Raw genomic sequence first — 18317 nt, forward strand, 5'->3', positions numbered from 1 at the left:
CAACTGCCCCCTGCTGCTCGCTCTATCCTTCGCTCCATTGTTCCCCTTCAAAGCATTCAAAAGCCAGGCAGCCCGCAGAAGGCGGGGACCTGTCCGCCTGGGGACGGAGGGAGCGGCCGACAGGCATCGGGCCCGCCAGGGACGGATGGCAGAGGGCGGGCCGGGTCCAGAGGGCCGGGCAGGGGCGGAAGGAGGGCGCCGCGGACGCCGTGGGAGCTTGGGCCAGCTCCCTTCCACCGGCGCCGGGGCGCGGCCGAGGCAGTGCGCAAGCCCGCCCTTCCCCCGCACCCCACGCGCAGAACCCAGAGCCGCCGGACCAATCAGAGCCTGGGAACGAAGCTTGCCGCGGGCTTGCGAACCGGAAGACACTGACGCCAGGCGCGGGGCGGGCCAGAGCTCCGCCTCCGGCCCATACAAAGGGAAGCCCACGTCTTAAGCCAATCAGAACACAGCCTCGCCCGAGCCGCGAACCGGAGAGCTGCGGGCGTGCGCAGACGCGCCTTTCCGGCCCCGGCCCCGCCCTGCCGGTCTCCGGGCTCCGCTTCCACAGCAGCTGGCTGCCTGCTGGTCACGTGCCAGGCGCCAGCCAAAGAGAACCGAGCTCCAGGTCTGTTTGGCGAATTTTCAACCTGGCGGAGGAGCAGTGCCACCTGCAGTAGCAGGGTACACAGAGGGCTCAGGAATACAGGGCCCGCCCAGGGACTAGGAACAGCAAGCGATGGCTTTGCAGCCGGAGGGAAGGGAAGGGAGGAGACACAGGAGAGAGCGTTACGGTTAGGGTGACTCCATGAAAAACAGGATTTTGATGTGTGTGTATGTATTTATTTATTTATTTAGAGACGGGTCTCTGTCCCTGGAGTGTGGTGGCGTGATCAGAGCTCACAGCAACCTCCACCTCCCGGGCTCAAGGGATCCTCCTGCTTCAGCCTCCCGAGTAGCTGGGATTACAGGCGTGCACCACCACACCCGGTTTTCTATTTTTAGTAGAGATGGGGTTTCGCCATGCTGCCCAGGCTGGTCTCCAACTCCTGAGCTAAAGTGATCCGCCCACCTCGGCCTCCCAAAGTGCTGTGATTACAGGCATGAGCCACCGCACCCAACAGCCACCCAGTTTTGTATTCTGCATGAAATTATTTTGAGGGAATAAATGGCTTTATGTATTTGTGTAACCCCATAGAAACTGTACAACACAGACAGGAAACCTAATGTAAACCATGGGCTATAGTTTACAATAACTTATCAGTATTAGCTCATCAACAATAACAAATACACCAACTAATACAAAATGTCAATAGGGCAAACGGGGGGAAATTGTACTAAAAATAAATTATTTTCAAATGCAAACTCAGGGAGTAGACTCAAGAGGTATCATGGACTCACTGACCATTAGGGTGGCAGGGAAGGGAGGACTCAAGGACCGTTGACAGGGCGTCTGGCTGGGTCATTATACTCAGGACAGCTGTAGATAAGCCCAATGAGCAGTCAGATGTCCACATCTGGAGCCCACGGCTATGCCGCAGAGCTGCTGTAGCCCAAAGCAGGTGTGATTAGGGAGAGAAAAGGTCTGAAGGTGAAGATGGGAGGAGAACTGAAGGATACCAAGAGTGGGAGCCCTGCTGTTGAGCTTTGAGCCTAAGCGGCCCAGGCTTATGCCACAAAACACATTCAGCGTGGCCAAGCAGACCTCCAAGGCAGGGTCTCTCCCTAAGCCCAGGGCCTCCTTCCCGGGGCCACAGCTGCTGAAGGCCATGAGACTGGGGAGTCCCACCTCCAAAGCTCTTCCCTTCTATTCGGACTGGCAGGATGCTCTGGGTCAAAAGGCTGAGGCTCACCTCCCCACCAGAGGACCTGGAGAAACACACCCTCTAAATGTGCACACGCACACACACGAAGTTCCCCAGTGCCACGGAGCGAATTTATTGTGAAAGCTCGTGGGGTGAGGAAGGGATGGGGCAGGCTCTAAGAGGCCGAGTCGGAAGCCTCTGAGCTGTCCTTGACATCTGTGCTCTCTGTGGTCTCGCTGACCTCGCTGAGGTCCTTGCTGTCCCCACCACTATCCTCGGCAGCCAGGCCCTTCTCCTCGCGACAGGCCTCTCCTGAGCTCGGAGGTGAATTGCCTTTGCTCTCCACCTTGTTCTCGATGGCACCCAGCACCACATGCCTGCCCTTCTCCTTCAGCTCCAGGTGCCGCCTCAGCTGCCACCAGGAACCCAGGGAGAAGCAGGAGGTAAAGAGATGGGGCCTAAGTTTCCAGACAAAGGGAGCCTGGCCCTGTCGCTGGCTGAGGAGAGGGGCATAGTGAGGCAGCAGGGCTAGGCAGGACACGTGGGACTGAGTGGGGACACCTGGCTGGAGCCCCAGTCCACTGCTACCTGGGCTCACTGACTACCACGGAGGCCCCCACGACACAGCGTTGCCCCTTGACCAGCCCTGCCACCCAAGGAGCCTGGGGCAGAACCCTGACTCAGAACTACCTCTGAGCAGGCAGGCCACCCACTGGTCCCCAGGCCTCCCCACTTCCCTTCTAAAAGCCTCCTCCCTCTGCCTCTCCCATCACCCTCCAGGCTGCTAGGCAGATGGCCTCCTCTAAAGCCCAACCTAGGAAACTGAGGTCGTGACTCCTGGCAACATAGCCACAAGGGCTGGCATTCAAAGTTGGTCGCACCTCCAGCCACTGTCTCGGGGCTCCCCAATGCCACCCCCGCTTGCCTGGCTTGGCTTCATGCAGGCTCTTACCTCGTCGGCCATCTGAGTGAGGTCTCGCTTCATGGCATAGGCGTCCTCCCCATCTGCATAGTATTTGGGCTCCACTTCACTGATCCTGGGGGCAGAGGGTAGAGAGCAAGGAGGAAGACCCATACCTGGGGGACACCCTCCTCCACTCCTGGTATCATGGCTACTGGAGCAAGATGCCGTGTTTTCTCCCTGAAGGGCTCCTTTCTGAGACAGCAAGTCCGGTGTGACCTGCCCTCTGTTCTCTCCAGCAAAGGCTCCAGGAAACAGCGGCCCGCCCCACCCCTGTCCTGCCCCCGTTCTGTGTCCTTAGCCTGGCTACTAAGGATTCATTTCTGTGGTTTCTTGTGAGCTGAATTCCTGAATTCAGCCTTCCCCTTCCCTCCCTGCCCTGCGTCCTGTCCCTTACTGAGCTGCCTCTCAACAGCCATCAGAACCCAGGAAAGACAGTGAGCTCTGTTTAGGGGAGTCATCCCTAGGCAGCACGGGCCCTGCCTGAGCAGCTCAGGGGCCATGCCTGCACTGGGGAGGCATGTGTGCAGACTCGGGTGGCCATGTCCCTGGAAGGGGAGCTGGACTCAATGGCCTAGGCTGGCCCTGCCAGGCCTAAGACATGAGGATTGTTGACTTAGCTATAAAGCAGTTCCCACCAGACATCCTCATCTGGGTCACAGATCCCTCTTGCCAGCATCCAGCCCAGAGGCCACTGCCCTTCCCAACAGTCCCTCCTCTTCACCCCTACCAAACAGGGGCTGACTGCAGTTAGTGTCCCTCCACGGGCAGCCCACCCCAGCTTCACTTGCAAGCACTTTTTTCCACTGTCTACTGGGCATGCTGACTGCCAGGTCCTCTCTCCTGTGCTAGGCACACGGGGCCTCCCGGTCCTCAGGCAGACCTGCCCCATCCACTAGGCTGCCTGGCCGCCGGTCCTTCCTTCCTGAACGTGCATTCTCCTTGATTCTGCTCTCTCTTGGATTCTTCCAGGTGCTTGGCCATGCTATGATCTGCTCACGCCAGGGACCCACACCTCTTTATTCCCAAACATTACTAAACAGCCCGTGTGCCCTTCACCAGCCTCTGCCAGCATGGGCCAGAGCTCCTCCATCACAACACACACGGAGCACGTTTCAGCAGGCAGGTGCTGTCTCCATGCCGGCTTTTCAACCATCAGCCACCGAGTGAATGTGGAGGCATCCTGGCAGCACTGGGGTCCACAGCGTCCTCCCCACATCCGGCCCACCCCTAGCCTGGAAGGCAACTCAGCCGGTCTCAGGTGCCCTGGTGGGCCAGACCTGGGGCCAACCCCAGCCCACGAGAAAACTCGAGATCTACTTACTGAAAGTTGAGGGTGTTGGAATAGAGGTGCAGGGCGGCCCGGTTACTGCAGGGGAACAAGGCACTGCTGAGCTGCACGGACATGGCCAGGGAGGGGTAGCACGTCCAGTGCCTGCCCCTCCTCTTGGTCCCTCCTTCACCCCAATCCCACTTCCTGGATCTTCACCAAAAGCCGAGGTACCCCAGGACCCCCGTCAAGGCAATATCTCTCCCCCTCAATCCCCCTTCCCTCAGCCCGGCTTCCACCTCTTCCTGACATGCAGGGAGACGTATTTGGCATTGAAGTTCTCTATCATGGCTCGAGAGGCCTGGTCCATCAGTTTCTGAGCCAGACCGAGGCGCCGGTGGGAACGCTTCACAGCCTGGTAGGAGAAGAGCAGAGAGCGGGTGAAGGACTGGGACCTTGAGGGCTGCCTCAACTAACCCCCACTTCCACCCCCACCAGAGAGCCTGAGTGAACCTTACATACCAATGAAGTGATATGTCCATGGGGCACATCATCTGGGTCCTCTTCCCTGGAGAGGGAGAAAGCAGAGGCTGCAAAGGAGCTCAGTGTAGGCACAGCCACCCCCACCCCCCGCCATCTGTAAAGTGGATATGCAAATTCTAGGCTGGCCCTACAGCCCCCTAAGACCCCAGCTCGGGGAGAGCCAGGAGCCTCTTGGATCAGAGCAGCTGATCCTGCCACCCTCTACTGCCTGAAAACCCCATGCCTGCCAGGTATGGGGCACACGCCTATAGTTCCAGCTACTCGGCAGGCCGGGTCAAGAGGATTGCTTGAGCCCAGGAGTTCGAGACCAGCCTGGACAACACTTTTTTTGTCTCTACAAAAAAAAAAAAATCAAAAAATTAGCTGGGTGTGGTGGCGCATGCCTGTGGTCTCAGCTACTTGGGAGGCAGAGGTGAGAGGATCACTTGAGCCTGGGAAGTTGAGGCTGCAGTGAGCCATGATCATGCCACTACACTCCAGCCTGGGCAACAGAGCAAGACCCTATCTCAAAAAATAAAAATAAAAAAAGAAATGAGCTGTCAACCCATGCAAAGACAAGGCAGAAGCTTAAATGTGCACTACTAAGTGAACAAAAGCCAGCCTGAAAAGGCTGTATACAGTATGATTCCAACTCTATGACATCCTGGAAAAGGCAAAAACTATGCAGACAGTAAAAAACCAGTGGTTGCCAGGGGTTAAGAGGAAGGGATAAATGCGTGGAACACAGTGAAACTATCCTGTGATAATACAAAGGTGGACACATATCATTTGGTCAAAACCATGGGGCTTACAACACAAAGAGAAGTGCAGGGGGGTTTAGTTAATATTAATATATCGGCTGGGTGCAGTGGCTAACGCCTGCGATCCTAGCACTTTGGGAGGCTGAGGTGGGTGGAACACCTGAGGTCAGGAGTTCGAGACCAGCCTGGCCAACATAGTGAAACCCCATCTCTACTAAAAAAATTAAAAAATTAACCAGGTGTGGTGTCACATGCCTGTAATCCCAACTACTAGGAAGGCTGAGGCAGGAGAATCACTTGAACCCAGGAGGTGGAGCTTGCAGTGAGCCAAGATCACGCCACTGCACTCCAGCCTGGGCAACAGAGCAAGACTCCGTCTCAAAAAAAATAATAATAATAATAGTAATATATCACATTAGTTTATCACTTGTCACAAGCGGACCACACAAATCCAACAAGCTACTAATAGAGGAAACTGGCAGGGAGGGAATGCTGAGGGGTTCTATGGAACTCCATGTCCTTTCTATTCAATTTTTCTATAAACTTTCAACTGTACTGAAAAGAAAGAGCCTATTCATTTTTTTAAAGCCCACAGAGGCATCCACCAGACACGTGTAGCTTCTCTCTTCCTCCTTGGTGACTCACATTTTGGCCAGGACATACCCCACAATCTTCCCATTCTCGTCCTCAGCAATGTAAGAGAGCTGGTGACAGAGAGGAAAAGGGAGTGAGAAAACTTCATGTTGGAGCTGGAGGAGCCCTTTAGAGGGACACAAGCTGGACGAGTGGCCAGTTGTGTGATGGCTCATGACCTCCAGGCTGGGTGACTTGGTCTCCCCCGCGCCACACTGTGCCCTGCCCATGCCCAGAAAGAAGATGCAATGTGGGGATCCTGCCCGATGCCCCTATTCTCTGCTCCCTTCAGGCGCCTTCTTTTCCTTTGCCCCTGCCTGCCAGCTGAAAACACTAGGGACGTCACCAACCATACAGCCCCCTGGGCTCTGACAGACTTGTCCACTCCCTCCAAGATGGCCCGATTGGATTTTCCTCGGCCTGGTTTCCCCCACGCCCAAATTCAGAAGCTGCCCACCTGGGGCCAGGAAAGGCCATGGTAGAAGTAGTATTTCATCTGGTAGTTCTCGGGCAGGCAGAGGAGGTTGCAGTGCTGCATGTTCATTAGGTCCTCTGGCTGCAAGGAAGGAGGGCAGTGGAACGCGCTCAGTCCAAGGCGCCGGTGACCACGGGTGAGAAGTCTGCTCCCCGTCGGTCTGCTCGGCCCCCCTCCCTCGGGGCTGAGCAGGCGCTGTGACGATCTGACTTTGCACAACGCCCAGAGCACAGGAACAGCAGTGGGCGCCCGGAGGTCCCCGGAGCCCACCCAACGCAGGCCCGACATCACGCAAACAGGAGGGAATCGCAGCCCCGGCCCCGCGCCCCGGCCTCTTCGGCGGACTGGGCCAGCCCCATAGGTCCAGCGGCCGCAGGCACACGCAGGGCCACCGGGCCGGGCTCGGCCAGGGCCCTCGGGAGCATGCGCAGCAGCCACCGGGCCCGGCGCCCACGCGGCGCGGACAGCCTCCCGCCCCGGGCGCTCACCCTCGCATTGCGGATGTTCATAACGGCGGCGGGGCTCGCGGGTCCCAGCGGATCGTGAAGGCGCAGTCAGCTGCCGCCGCGCTCCGAAGCGACGCCGGGACGGCCGGGGCTGGGACCGGGGCTCGGCTCGCTGGGCGGTGGCGGAAGGGGCGGTGCGCGCCGGGCCGGCCACCGGCCGGAAGTGCACGGCCGCCGGGCCCGTGCTCCCGGCCGCTTGGCCAATGCGCGGGACAGGCCAGCGCGCGAGGCGGGCCAATGCGCGCAGCCGGTCAGCGCGGGGCGGGCCTGGGGGCGGGGCGGGCCTGGGGGCGGGGCGGGCGCTGCCCCGGAGCTGGAGTAGGCCCCTCCCTCGGCGCCGCAGCCCGGGTCCCGCGAGCCCACAGACACGCGCACAGCCGCAGGTGGAGCAGACTCAGCCTTTATTGCGCGCCTCGACGGGCGGGGGTGGGGACGGGCGTCGGCGTGGGGGCGGGGCGGCTCAGCAGGGCGCCCAGCATCTCCTCGCACATGGCTAGGCACCGCGGCACGTGGAAGCAGCCTGCGGGTGGAGGCGGGCAGGTAGTGAGGGCCGGGGGCAGCCGAGAGGCGCAACCCCTGCGGCCCCGCCCTGTCCCCCACTCACCTTTGAAAGGACCTCCCTTGATGGAGAGGGCCACCTTGCCCTCTCGGCTCAGGTAGCCAAACCATTCTCCGTACTCGGGATCGCGAAACTGGAATAACAGAGACAGTGACAGCTAGCGCCTGCAGGACCCGCCCAGATGCCACTGCATCGCTACCAGGGGTCAGAGCCTGGGTTGATCCCAGGTAACATGGCTCCAGAACCAGCGATCTGAACCGCGACACTGCGTCCTCCACAAAGATGAAAGCAGGGGTGGGCGCAGCAAGCAGGGCTACAACTATATAACCGACTGGGCAAGGGGACGAGACACTGCTAGATGGAATGAAAGAACCCTGCCCTGCGATGTAGAAGCGTTCTCTATCAAGACAGGCGCTGTGGCTCGCGCCTGAAATCCAGCACTTTGGGAGGCCGAGGCGGGCGGATCACCTGGGGTCAGGAGTTCAAGATCAGCCTGGACAACATGGTGAAACCTCATCTCTACTGAAAACACAAAATTAGCTGGGCGTGGTGGCGCACCTGTAATCCCAGCTACTCGGGAGGCTGAAGCGGGAGAATCGCTTGAACACAGGAGGCGGAGGTTGCAGTGAGCCGAGATCACGCCATTGCGCTCCAGCCTGGGTGACAGAGCAAGACTCCATCTCAAAGAAAGAAAGAAAGAAAAGAAAGGAAAGAAAGAAGGAAGGAAGGAAGGAAAGAAAGAAGAAAGAAAGAAAAAGGTTCTCTATCGTGACTGTAGTGGTGGTTACGTTGATTTAAAGAAACAAAGAACCCTGATGGAGGAAACGACCTGTCATGAAACTCTGAAGATGTGACTCCCTTGGAGCTCCCATTCCCAGCTTCACAGGCCTGTCTTCCAGCAGATGTACAATCTCATCTGACTCCTGTCCTGGCTCACCATTGGTCCCAAATGCATCTCGTCGTCCGTCTGCCCCTGCCCAGTGCCCATTCCACTCTCTTTCCTTCTCTCTCCACTACCATTCCTTGGGGCACCTGTCTCAGGAAGCCTTGTCAGTTCAGCCTCTTCTCCAAAGGATCATGGAATCAATTACATTGAAGTCCAGTATGAAAATGTCTCTTTAAATGGTGGCCCATAAGAGTTGGTGTATTCTTCTTCGTAGGAAGTAAAACTAGTCCTGGGCTGGGCACAGAGGCTCACGCCTGTAATCCCAGCACTTTGGGAGGCCGAGGCGGGAGGATCACTTGAGTCCAGGAGTTTAAGACCAGCCTGGGAAACATAGTGAGACCCCATCTATACAAAAAAAAAATTAAAGAATTAGCTGGGTGTGATGGTACACAGCTGTAGTCCCAGCTACCTGGGCAGCTGAGGTGGGAGGATCGCTTGAGCCCAGGAGGTTGAGGCTGCAGTGAGCCATGATCGTGCCACTGCACTCAGTCTGGGCGATAGAGACCCTGTCTCAAAAAAAATAAAAAAATAATAGTAAATAAATAATACTAGTTCTGTGTGTATTCATTCTATCTGTTGAGTTACATTGTTCAAGTCCTTACTTATTTTTTGACTACTTGACATGACACAGGAAGGTAAAGAATTTCCCTCAATGTCTGGATTTTTGCCTTCTGTATTCTGTTATGTTGGTTGATGCATAATGACTTACCTGTTTTTTTTTGTTTGTTGGTTGGTTGGTTGGTTTTTTGGTTTTTATTTATTTTTATTTTTATTTTTTTTGAGACGGAGTCTCACTCTGTCGCCCGGGCTGGAGTGCAGTGGCCGGATCTCAGCTCACTGCAAGCTCCGCCTCCCGGGTTTACGCCATTCTCCTGCCTCAGCCTCCCGAGTAGCTGGGACTACAGGCGCCCACCACCTCACCCGGCTAGCTTTTTGTATTTTTTAGTAGAGACGGGGTTTCACTGTGTTAGCCAGGATGGTCTTGATCTCCTGACCTCGTGATCCGTCTGTCTCGGCCTCCCGAAGTGCCGGGATTACAGGCTTGAGCCACAGCGCCCGGCCAGTTTTTGTTTTTTTAAGACAGAGTTTCGCTCTTGTCGCTCAGACTGGAGTGCAGTGGCGTGATATCAGCTCGCTGCAACCTTCACGTCCCAGGTTCCAGTGATTCTCCTGCTTCAGCCTCCTGAGTAGCTGGGATTACAGGCACCTGCCACCACGCCTGGCTAATTTTCTGTATTTTTAGTAGAGATGGGGTTTCACCATGTCAGCCAGGCTGTTCTTGAACTCCTGACCTCAAGTGATCCGCCTGCCTCGGCCTTTCAAAGTGCTGGAATGATGGGCGTGAGCCAAGGCACCCAGCCCAATTTTTGTATTTTTAGTAGAGACGGGGTTTCGCCATGTTGGCCAGGCTGGTCCAGAACTCCTGACCTCAGGTGATCCACCCGCCTCCGTCTCCTAAAGTGCTGAGATTACAGGTGTGAGCCACCATACCCAGCCAATTTACCTGTTAATCATAGCTTTTGTAATTGTTTAATGTCATCTATATCTTATTATTTCATTTTTGAGTTATAACTGGTGGCCCCTAATACATACTCTATGAATGCATTAAATATTAAGATATAGCTGCAGGTCTAACAACCCTGGTGGTTTGGAAGTAGTGATGAGCATATGTGATACTTGCAGATGTCCCTCTAACTGCAATGCAATATAAACACATCTGGGATTTCTATCGGTGACAAAGCCAGGCACTTCTATTACCAATGTGGTTCACTGCCTCCACTCATAATGGAAGCAAATGCTAGTTTCCGTTAGAGGTTAGTACAAATACAGATGTGATTCTCCACCCCCGGTTTCAAAGCCCACACACCCCAGAATAAGATCCCCTGCTATAGTCCTCCCAGTACCAGGGTTTACCAGTGGAGTCGGAGTCGTGGCTTTAGAAACACATGATGAATCTTCATTCATTCACCACCCAGGCCTTGCCACCACTGGGTGCCATGTCCTTTCCTGCATTCAGCAGCTCGAGGTGCCTCCTGGGCAGCAGTCAGGACAGCTTATCACTCTGCTCCTAGCACTTGGGCCTCAGGGGGCCCCTGGTTTGGTCTTCTTCCTACGTCACCACTGATTCCGGTCTCCTTTGCTGGGCCTCCATTTCCCTTTTTGCCTCATAGATCTCAGCAGCATCTGTACTCTTTTTTTTTTTTTTTTTTTTTTTGAGACCAAGTCTTGCTGTTGTTCCCCAGGCTGGAGTGCGCAATGGTGCGATCTCGGCTCACTGCAACCTCTGCCTCCTGGGTTCAAGCGATTCTCCTGCCTCAGCCTCCCAAGTAGCTGGGATTACAGGCTCCTGCCACCACGCTTGGATAATTTTTGTATTTTTAGTAGAGACGGGGTTTCACCATGTTGGCCAGACTGGTCTTGAGAGACGGGGTTTCACCATGTTGGCCAGACTGGTCTTGAACTCTTGACTTCAGGTGATCTGCCCACCTCAGTCTCCCAAAGTGCTGGGATTACAGGCATGAGGCACCACGCCTGGCCTTTTTTTTTGAGACATAGTCTTGCTCTGTTGCCCAGCTCAGGCTGGAGTGCAGTGGTGTGATCATAACTCACTGCAGCCTCAAACTCCTGGGCTTAAGCAGTCCTCCTGCCTCAGCCTCCTGAGTAGCTAGGACTACAGGTGTGCATCACACTCAGGTAATTTTTAAAAATTTTTTGTAGAGACCAGGTCTCACTATGTTGCCCAGACTGGTTTTGAACTCCTGGGTTCAAGTGATCCTCCCGCCTCATCCTCCCAAAGTGCTAGGATTATAGGCATGAGCCACTGTGCCAGGCAGCATCTACATTCTTATGATATTGAAAACATTCATGGTGAGTCCAGATCTCTCCATCTGAACTAGAGACTCAGGAATCCCACTGCTGCTCCACCAGACTCTGAACCCTCTGTCCCCACCAGTTCCCACCTGGGCCAGCCCTCACTGGCTGGGATGACAGCTACAGCTTCCTCTGCTGTCCCAGTTTCTGCCCTATACCCTACAGGCTTCCCCCATAACACCCTCCCCCTCCAAACCCCAGGACCCAGGTAACAGTGGAATCAGACCAGGCAGCTGGAGTCCATCCCTTGCCTACTCTGCCTTTATCCTTCCAGGCTGCCAGGCCCCCCTGCTGTGCCACATGCCCAGACTCCCAGTCCCTCAGACACACCCCTGATTGACTTGGCCCCTGTTCAGTGCTTCCCCGTTGCCACCCCATAGGTAAAAGCCCCCCACAACCCTCTCCAGTGGTATTATTCCCACAGCTGTCACTCTCACCAGCACCTAGGTCTGCTTGCTAACAGTCTGCTCTCCTGGCCCCCACCACCAAAATTCGAGCTCTAGGAGGACAGGGGCTTCTTTGTTGACTGAACGAACAGCACTGGGGCTCCAGAAACTCTCAGACCAGCTGAGCGACTGTGCTCAGCAAGGGGGCAAGAGCACAGCCCGGCCAGACTCCCCCCATTACCCCATTCAGCCTCTAGAGGGGACAAGGAGGCAGCGCTCACCTGGCGGAAGGTGTACTCAGCCACTTGGTAGAAGAGGCGCAGCAGCACAGGGTCCCCACTCTCACTGTAACCCATGAGGAAGGCAATCATGGCTTCGCTGTGTGGCCACCAGAGCTTCATGGCCCACTCCAGCTGAGGGGAGAGCAGGGGCAGGCATCTCAGCAGGACACTCCCCTCCCCAACTTTCCAGACCTGGCTGTGTCTCCATTGACCCAAGCTACTGGAGGTGAATTGGGACACCTTTGGAGGTTCTGAAGGACCCTCCCAGTGACATCAGCTTCCTGAGCTGTAGGTCCTTGCATGGACACCAGGGCTCCAGACGAATGGCACATACGTCTGAGCATCAGCGTTTCACCAGCTCCCTGGTGGCTTCCATATGACATGGGACTGGGGAGCACTGGTGTCAGAGGTGTGTGAACCAGAGCAACTCCATCTGAAATAGGAGCTGGGTCAAATGAAGCTGAAACCTACTGGGCTGCATTCCCAGACGGCTGAGGCATTCTAAGCCACAGGACGAGATAGGAGGTCAGCACAAAATACAGGTCATAAAGACCTTGCTGATAAAACAGGTTGCAGTAAAGGAGCCAGCCAAAACCCACCAAAACCAAGGTGGCCATGAGAGTGACCTCTGGTGGTCCTCACTGCTATACTCCCACTAATGCCATGACAGTTTACAAATGCCATGGCGACATCGGGAAGTTACTCTATACGGTCTAAAAAGGGTAGGCATGAATAATCCACCCCTTGTTTAGCATATCATCAATAAATAACCATAAAAATGGGCAACCAGCCAGGTGCGGTGGCTCTCGCCTGTAATCCCAGCACTTTGGGAGGACGAGGTGGGTGGATCACCTGAGGTCGGGAGTTCGAGACCAGCCTAACCAACATGGAGAAATCCCGTCTCTACTAAAAATACAAAATTAGCCGGGCATGGTGGCCCATGCCCGTAATCCTAGCTACTCGGGAGGCTAGGGCAGGAGAATCGCTTGAACCTGGGAAGCAGAGGTTGCGGTGAGCTGAGATGGCGCCATTGCACTCCAGCCTGGGCAACAAGAACAAAACTCCACCTCAAATAAATAAATAAATAAATAAATTAAATAAAATAAAATAAAATAAAAATAAAAAATAAAAAGGCAACCAGCAGCCCTCAGGCCTGCTGTGCCTATGGAGTAACCATTCTTTTATTCCTTTACTTTCTTAATAAACTTGCTTTCACTTTGCATTGCGGACTCGCCCTGAATTCTTTCTTGCGCAAGATCCAAAAACCCTCTTCTGGGGTCTGGATCACAACCCCTTTCCTGTAACACTGGCACAGAAGCCGAGCGCAGGCCTTTAGGTTCCAATCCAGCCCCAGGTTACCCTCTAGAGAAGCACCCACCTCCCCAGGCAGAAAGCCTTAGATCAGCGTGGGTCACACATGGCCCTGGGTGCTCTCCCACCTGGGTGGGGCAGAAGTCATCAGCATCCTGGAAGTAAAAGAGGCCTCCATGGTCAGGGTCCCATCCGGAGCGGAAAGGCAACAACAGGAACTTGTCAACCACGTGGGCTCGAAGTTCAGGGTCGCCTTTCCGATTGCAATGACGGAGCAGAAACCAGCCGGCCTCCAGTGCGTGGCCTGGTGAGGGTTGGAGTACGGAAGAGCGGGGTTGGGGCTGAGGGACTGGACAGAGGGAGCAAAAGCCCTTGGCGCCTCTCTGCTCCCTCCCTAACAGTGAGCAAGCTTCTGAGCTCCCTGGCCCTGGAAGCCTGCCCCTCTGCAGAAATCCCCAGCCTCCGGAAGCCCATCCTCTCTCCTTTGCCTCCTCAAGGCGTCCCCCCAGGCACTCCCACATCTGAAGCCCAGAACGCAAGGCTCAGTGTTCCCCTCCTCCTGGGTGGCCCCCAGCCTACCCTGCCGCTCACCTGGGTTCTGCTGTCTCCCCAGGCAGCCAGAAAGTTCCTTGCCATCCTCTGACACATTCTCCAGCACAGCTTGTCCATCCCTCTACCGGGAAGCAGCAGAAGGGAATGTTGCCTCCAGCCCTTTCACCCACCCAGCCACCCAACTAGAAAGACCCAGCCCCAGAAATCCCTTCCTCCCTCCCTTTCACCCAAGCCCCTGGACCTGCTGGCTTCGGTGGGCCAGGCTCAGAGGGGCATTTGAGGAGGGGCCGATTCACTCCCTTGGGCCTAGCAAGTTGTTTTTTCATTTTTTAGACAGAGTCTTGCTCTGTCACCCAGGCTGGAGTGCAGAGGCCACAATCTCGATTCACTACAACCTCCACCTCCTGGGTTCATGTAATTCTCCTGCCTCAGCCTCCCTAGTAGCTGGGATTACAGGCATGCACCAGCACGCCCAGCTAATTTTTGTATTTTTAGTAGAGACGGGGTTTCACTATGTTGGCCAGGCTGGTCTCGAACTCCTGACCTCAAGTGATCCGCCCGCCTCAGCCTCCCAAAGTGCTGGGTTTACAGCCAGGAGCCACTGAGTCCAGCCAGGGCCTAGGAAGTTGTAATCCTCGCTTCTGGCCCAATCCTCTCCAGCAGAGGAGGGTGAAACATTGAATGGGGACAGACAGGGCGGGTTTCACGGCCCAGAGGCCTGGAAGGGACTTAGGGACTTGGGTGGGGCAGGGGTCTCCTTCTGTCAGGCCTTGCCTGGGGCTCCACACCCTCCCGCCAGCCTTCAGGCCCTCCACCTTCCCCAGGTGGGGACCTCCCCGAATCTCTGTCTCTCCAGGTGTGTCAAGCCCCAGGGCACCCAGGGGAGTGGGGGAGTGGAGGGCCTCCCACCACCCCAGCTCCCCAGGCATCCCCCACCTGCACGTGCTGCAGAATCCTCTGGGCACACCAGTCCCCCAGCTCTGTGTATTTGCCTGCCAGCTCCTCATCTGCCTCCCCAAGCTGCTCTACCAGGTTCAGCAGCATCATGGGCACCGCCATGGGCTCCGCAGTCGGGGCCCCCTGGAGCTGGGGCCGGCCCAGTCCCGACGCGTCCTCCCGCACCCAGTGGACAATCTGATCCATCATCTCCACGGCTTCCGTCTGGGAGTGCAGGAGGCGAGGGGAGGCCCAGGCTGAGGCTACATCCTGTCCCATCCCCCAGGACACAGCCTTGGGATGAGAGAGTCAGTTCCTCTCCTGAACCCGAGACACGTTCACCCAGGGCCTACTTGGGGCCTGGCACCTGGCGTCCAGTAGGGACCAGGCAGATCCGCCCACTCTGCCTTGGGGGCTCCCAGTCTGGGGGTGCAGTCCCTTCCAGGCTGTGGGGTCAAGGTCTGGAAGCACAGGGAGCCCAGGGAGGAGGGAGGGGCCTCTTCCCAGCTGGGGGCAGGGCGTGGATAGGGCCCTCTCTGTCTGCGCCCCTGTGGGGGTAAGGGAGCGTTCAGAGGTGAAGGGGACTTGGCCCACAGATGGGTCCATGGCAGTGGACTTGCGTAGTGAGTGGGAATGCATCAGGTGGCCATGGCAGGGTCCCAGGGTGGGGTCTTCAGGGGCACCGTCCTCTCACACACCTGGTACTGTACTTCCCCTGTGGCCCTCCACAGCTCGTTCATGGCCATGGTGTAGAAACACTCGCTGAAGATGGTCCGCTGCACCTTGACCGGACGGCCGTCCCGAGTCAGCACAAAGGCACACTTCTTGCCAGGAGGTGCCAGCCGGGCATAACGCAGCAAGAACTCACCACCTGGAGGTTGGGGGGTTGGCATGCCAGGAGTAAGGCCAGGACGCCCCCCACACACCACCCTTGAGCCTCCCCAGTCCATTCCTGCTTCTAGACCCCTCTAGGAACTCCGCACATGTGCCCTGTTGAGTAAACATGGACAGAGTCACTGGGAGATGGGCAGGAAGCGAGCACCTGCTTTTGCTGCATTCAGAAGCTGAGAGTGGTGGAAGCGCTGGAAAGTGCGGTACAGGCGACAATACATCCACACCTGCGGGGTACGGGAGGGAACGTGGCCTAAGCGGCCGGCTGGGGTGAGGTGGGGAGACCTTTGAGGCGATGGGCCGTGTGCCTGAAGCTTCCAGGCTGGGAACACCGTACCTGCCTCCCCTGCAGCCACACGTACTTGAGGTCATCATACACCCGTCCCTCGCGGCCAAGGCACGTGAAGAAGCCCCTGTGGGAACGCGGGATTAGCAAAGTCTGGAAGGGGCCTTGCCAGCCCCTCCTGCCCCTCCGGGGTCAGCAAATCTGTGAGGTGCCTGAGAGTAAGGAGGGGCCTCAGGAAGGGCAAAAACCCTGCCGAGGACTCCAGAAGCTGCCGAGTACCCGTGCTCCTGGTCGTGGGAGTGCTCCATCCAGAACGCCACTACACGGTCCAGCTCCTGCGCCACGCGCTCCTTCCAGGCCTGCAGAGTCTCTCGCTCTTTCTCCATGTCCTAGGGGAACTGGGGCTTGAAGGCGCAGCTCCCGCATGGGACCTAGGCCCCCCAGCCTCGGGAACCAGCCCTCGGGGATCCCCCCACCTCTGCACGGGGCTTCAGACATCACCATCCCCGGGACCCTCCAAGGCAGGACTCCCTGCACGCACCCCACCACTGGTCTGCCGCGCTCGGAGACCCTTGCTCATCCCTCCCTCTCCTCTAGGAAGCCAGACAGAGTTGGTCGCGGTCCCGTGACTGTCACTCAGCTGACAGAGCCGCGCCCGGCTCACCCACCCCCTCCTCTTCAGGTTCCGCTGGGCCTGGGGGCGGGGCTTTGAGGCCCCGCCCCCGCGCTTGTTCCTGACGCGACCCTCCCCTAGAATGGGCCAGTCCCGCCAGGGCCCCTGCTGGGTGCCCTGGTCTCAAGATCCTGCTTGGTGGGAAAAGCTGGGATGGCCGGACGGTCTGGGATGAGGGGGAAGGGGAAACGGGGCTGCCACCCACCCCGCCCTACACCAGCTACCTTTAAGGGAGCCCGGAGAGGGGCCCTAATGTGCCCTTCTAATGTGCCCCCTAATGTGTCAGGGGCCCAGGCAGGGCGGCTGAGGGCCTTGGCCCTACCAAGCCTGTAGGGCAGGGGTGCAGCAGGACAGGGAACAGCTAGTGGGCCTGAATGCAGGTCCCTCTGACCTGTCACCACATAGGGTAGACAAGAGGCAAGCTTTTTTTTTTCTTTTTCTTTTTCTTTCTTTTTTTTGAGATAGTGTTCTGTCGCCCAGGCAGCTCACTGCAGCCTCGACCTGCCAGGCTCAAGCGATCCTCCCACCTCAGCCTCCTGAGTAGCTGGGACCACAGTTGTGTGCCACCACGCCTGGCTAATTTTTGTATTTTTAGTGGAGACAGGGTTTTGCAATGTTGCCCAGGCTGGTCTCGAACTCCTAAGCTCAAGCGATCCTCCTGCCTCAGCCACCCAAAGTGCTGGGATTACAGGCATGAGCCACCGCACCCAGCCTAGCAAGTCCTCTCTTTTGAATCAGTTTGTCACCAACTACCTCAACAGTCAGTAATGGGGAGCCATTGGCGCTGACTTCTTTTTTCTGAGATGGAGTCTTGCTCTGTCACCCAGGCTGGAGTGCAGTGGCACAATCTTGGCTTACTGCAACCTCTGCTTCCTGGGTTTAAGCAATTCTCCTGCCTCAGCCTCTGGAGTAGCTGGGATTACAGGCGCCTGCCAGCACACCCGGCTTTTTTTTTTTTTTTTTGTATTTTTGGTAGAGACAGGTTTTCACCATGTTGGCCGGGCTGGTCTCAAATTCCTGACCTTGTGATCCACCTGCCTCGGCCTCCCAAAGTGTTGGGATTACAGGTGTGAGCCTCCACACCCGGCCTCGGCACTGACTTCTTTACACAAGTGACACAGCTCTAAGGCCAGACAGTAACTGCAGGTGAGCCCACACCCCCGTTCTCTGGGCCTGTTTTCCAGCTGCCCAAATCTGTCTGTGGCTCTATGACTGACCCGATGATGCTACAAGGCAGCTGGGCTGAGCTGTTCCCTACCTTCCAGGCCAACAGCCCACAGAATGGTTCCGGCCTTTGGGCGTGGTGCTGCACTGCTGGTCTTTGATGCCACAGTGACCGTCTCAGTCCCTGCTGCAGGCTGACCCACCCAACCCCAAACAGTTCCCCTTCGGGGTGCTTGGTAATGAGGCTGACGCCCCTGGCAGCTGGGGAGGCATCTTCTGTGTGCTCGCACCCACCCTCGGCCTTGGCTCATGCTCAGGGGATGAGCTTTGTGCCCAGCCGGGCACAAAGTATCTACCTGCCCTGCTCACAGGCCTGTCATGTTCATGTCCAGCCTCCCTCCTGCCTCCCCAGGCTGAGTGGTACCCTCAGACGGAAACTCGGTATTTTCAGATAAACACCAGAGGCATGGCTGATGTGGCCCTTGCCTTCTGGAGTGTGATGCAGCCGTGGTGAGACAGGTGAGCTGAAGGAAGGCAGAGGGTGGGTAT

At 56.8% G+C, this 18317-nt stretch overlaps 2 protein-coding genes across 15 annotated transcripts; both read right to left on the reverse strand.

Moving 5' to 3' along the window:
* Positions 1-800: 800 nt before the first annotated feature.
* On the reverse strand, positions 801-7030 carry NAA10 (N-alpha-acetyltransferase 10, NatA catalytic subunit). Of its 4 annotated transcripts, none has more exons than XM_045383750.2 (8): positions 6895-7030; positions 6389-6487; positions 5944-6002; positions 4538-4583; positions 4315-4430; positions 4070-4114; positions 2737-2821; positions 801-1848 (listed from the first exon to the last, which is right to left on the reverse strand). In XM_045383750.2, the coding sequence occupies exons 1-8, from the start codon at positions 6913-6915 to the stop codon at positions 1705-1707; spliced, it is 615 nt and encodes a 204-aa protein (XP_045239685.1). In that variant the 5' UTR covers positions 6916-7030; the 3' UTR covers positions 801-1704. The 4 variants fall into 4 exon arrangements, with proteins under 4 accessions (XP_045239685.1, XP_073885756.1, XP_005595009.1 ...); XM_005594952.3 differs by lacking the exon at positions 801-1848 and adding an exon at positions 1894-2196; XM_074029655.1 differs by lacking the exon at positions 4070-4114 and having other exon boundaries at positions 2737-2820.
* Positions 7031-7296: 266 nt separating this feature from the next.
* RENBP (renin binding protein) lies at positions 7297-16544 on the reverse strand. 11 transcript variants are annotated; one of them, XR_012430051.1, is made up of 12 exons: positions 16473-16544; positions 16211-16320; positions 15983-16058; positions 15797-15872; positions 15453-15625; positions 14755-14979; positions 13858-13939; positions 13334-13570; positions 11956-12087; positions 8030-8762; positions 7517-7604; positions 7297-7432 (listed from the first exon to the last, which is right to left on the reverse strand). XR_012430051.1 is itself a non-coding variant. In XM_015444256.3 (12 exons), exons 1-11 carry the CDS (start codon positions 16509-16511, stop codon positions 7565-7567), a joined length of 1227 nt encoding a protein of 408 aa, XP_015299742.1. In that variant the 5' UTR covers positions 16512-16544; the 3' UTR covers positions 7297-7432; positions 7517-7564. The 11 variants fall into 11 exon arrangements, 7 of the variants coding, with proteins under 7 accessions (XP_015299742.1, XP_065394006.1, XP_005595012.1 ...); XM_015444256.3 differs by having other exon boundaries at positions 8030-8127; positions 13395-13570; XM_065537934.1 differs by having other exon boundaries at positions 8030-8151; positions 13395-13570.
* Positions 16545-18317: the final 1773 nt, after the last annotated feature.

This window comes from Macaca fascicularis, chromosome X (genome assembly GCF_037993035.2).
Source record: "Macaca fascicularis isolate 582-1 chromosome X, T2T-MFA8v1.1".
NCBI classification, from domain to species: domain Eukaryota; kingdom Metazoa; phylum Chordata; class Mammalia; order Primates; family Cercopithecidae; genus Macaca; species Macaca fascicularis.

Excerpts from the sequence above, each read along its gene's own strand:
- NAA10 (XM_005594952.3), bottom strand. The coding sequence starts at position 6,915 with ATGAACATCCGCAATGCGAGG. Across the intron at positions 2,822-4,069 it reads TCCAACACCCTCAACTTTCA|GATCAGTGAAGTGGAGCCCA; the intron begins GTAAGTAGATCT and ends CTCTGCCCCCAG. Across the intron at positions 2,197-2,736 it reads TCACTCAGATGGCCGACGAG|CTGAGGCGGCACCTGGAGCT; the intron begins GTAAGAGCCTGC and ends TCCTGGTGGCAG.
- RENBP (XM_005594955.4), bottom strand. The coding sequence starts at position 16,511 with ATGAGCAAGGGTCTCCGAGCGCGGCAGACCAGTGGTGGG. Across the intron at positions 16,059-16,210 it reads TCCCACGACCAGGAGCACGG|GGGCTTCTTCACGTGCCTTG; the intron begins GTACTCGGCAGC and ends GCGTTCCCACAG. Across the intron at positions 7,433-7,516 it reads CAAGGGAGGTCCTTTCAAAG|GCTGCTTCCACGTGCCGCGG; the intron begins GTGAGTGGGGGA and ends CTCCACCCGCAG.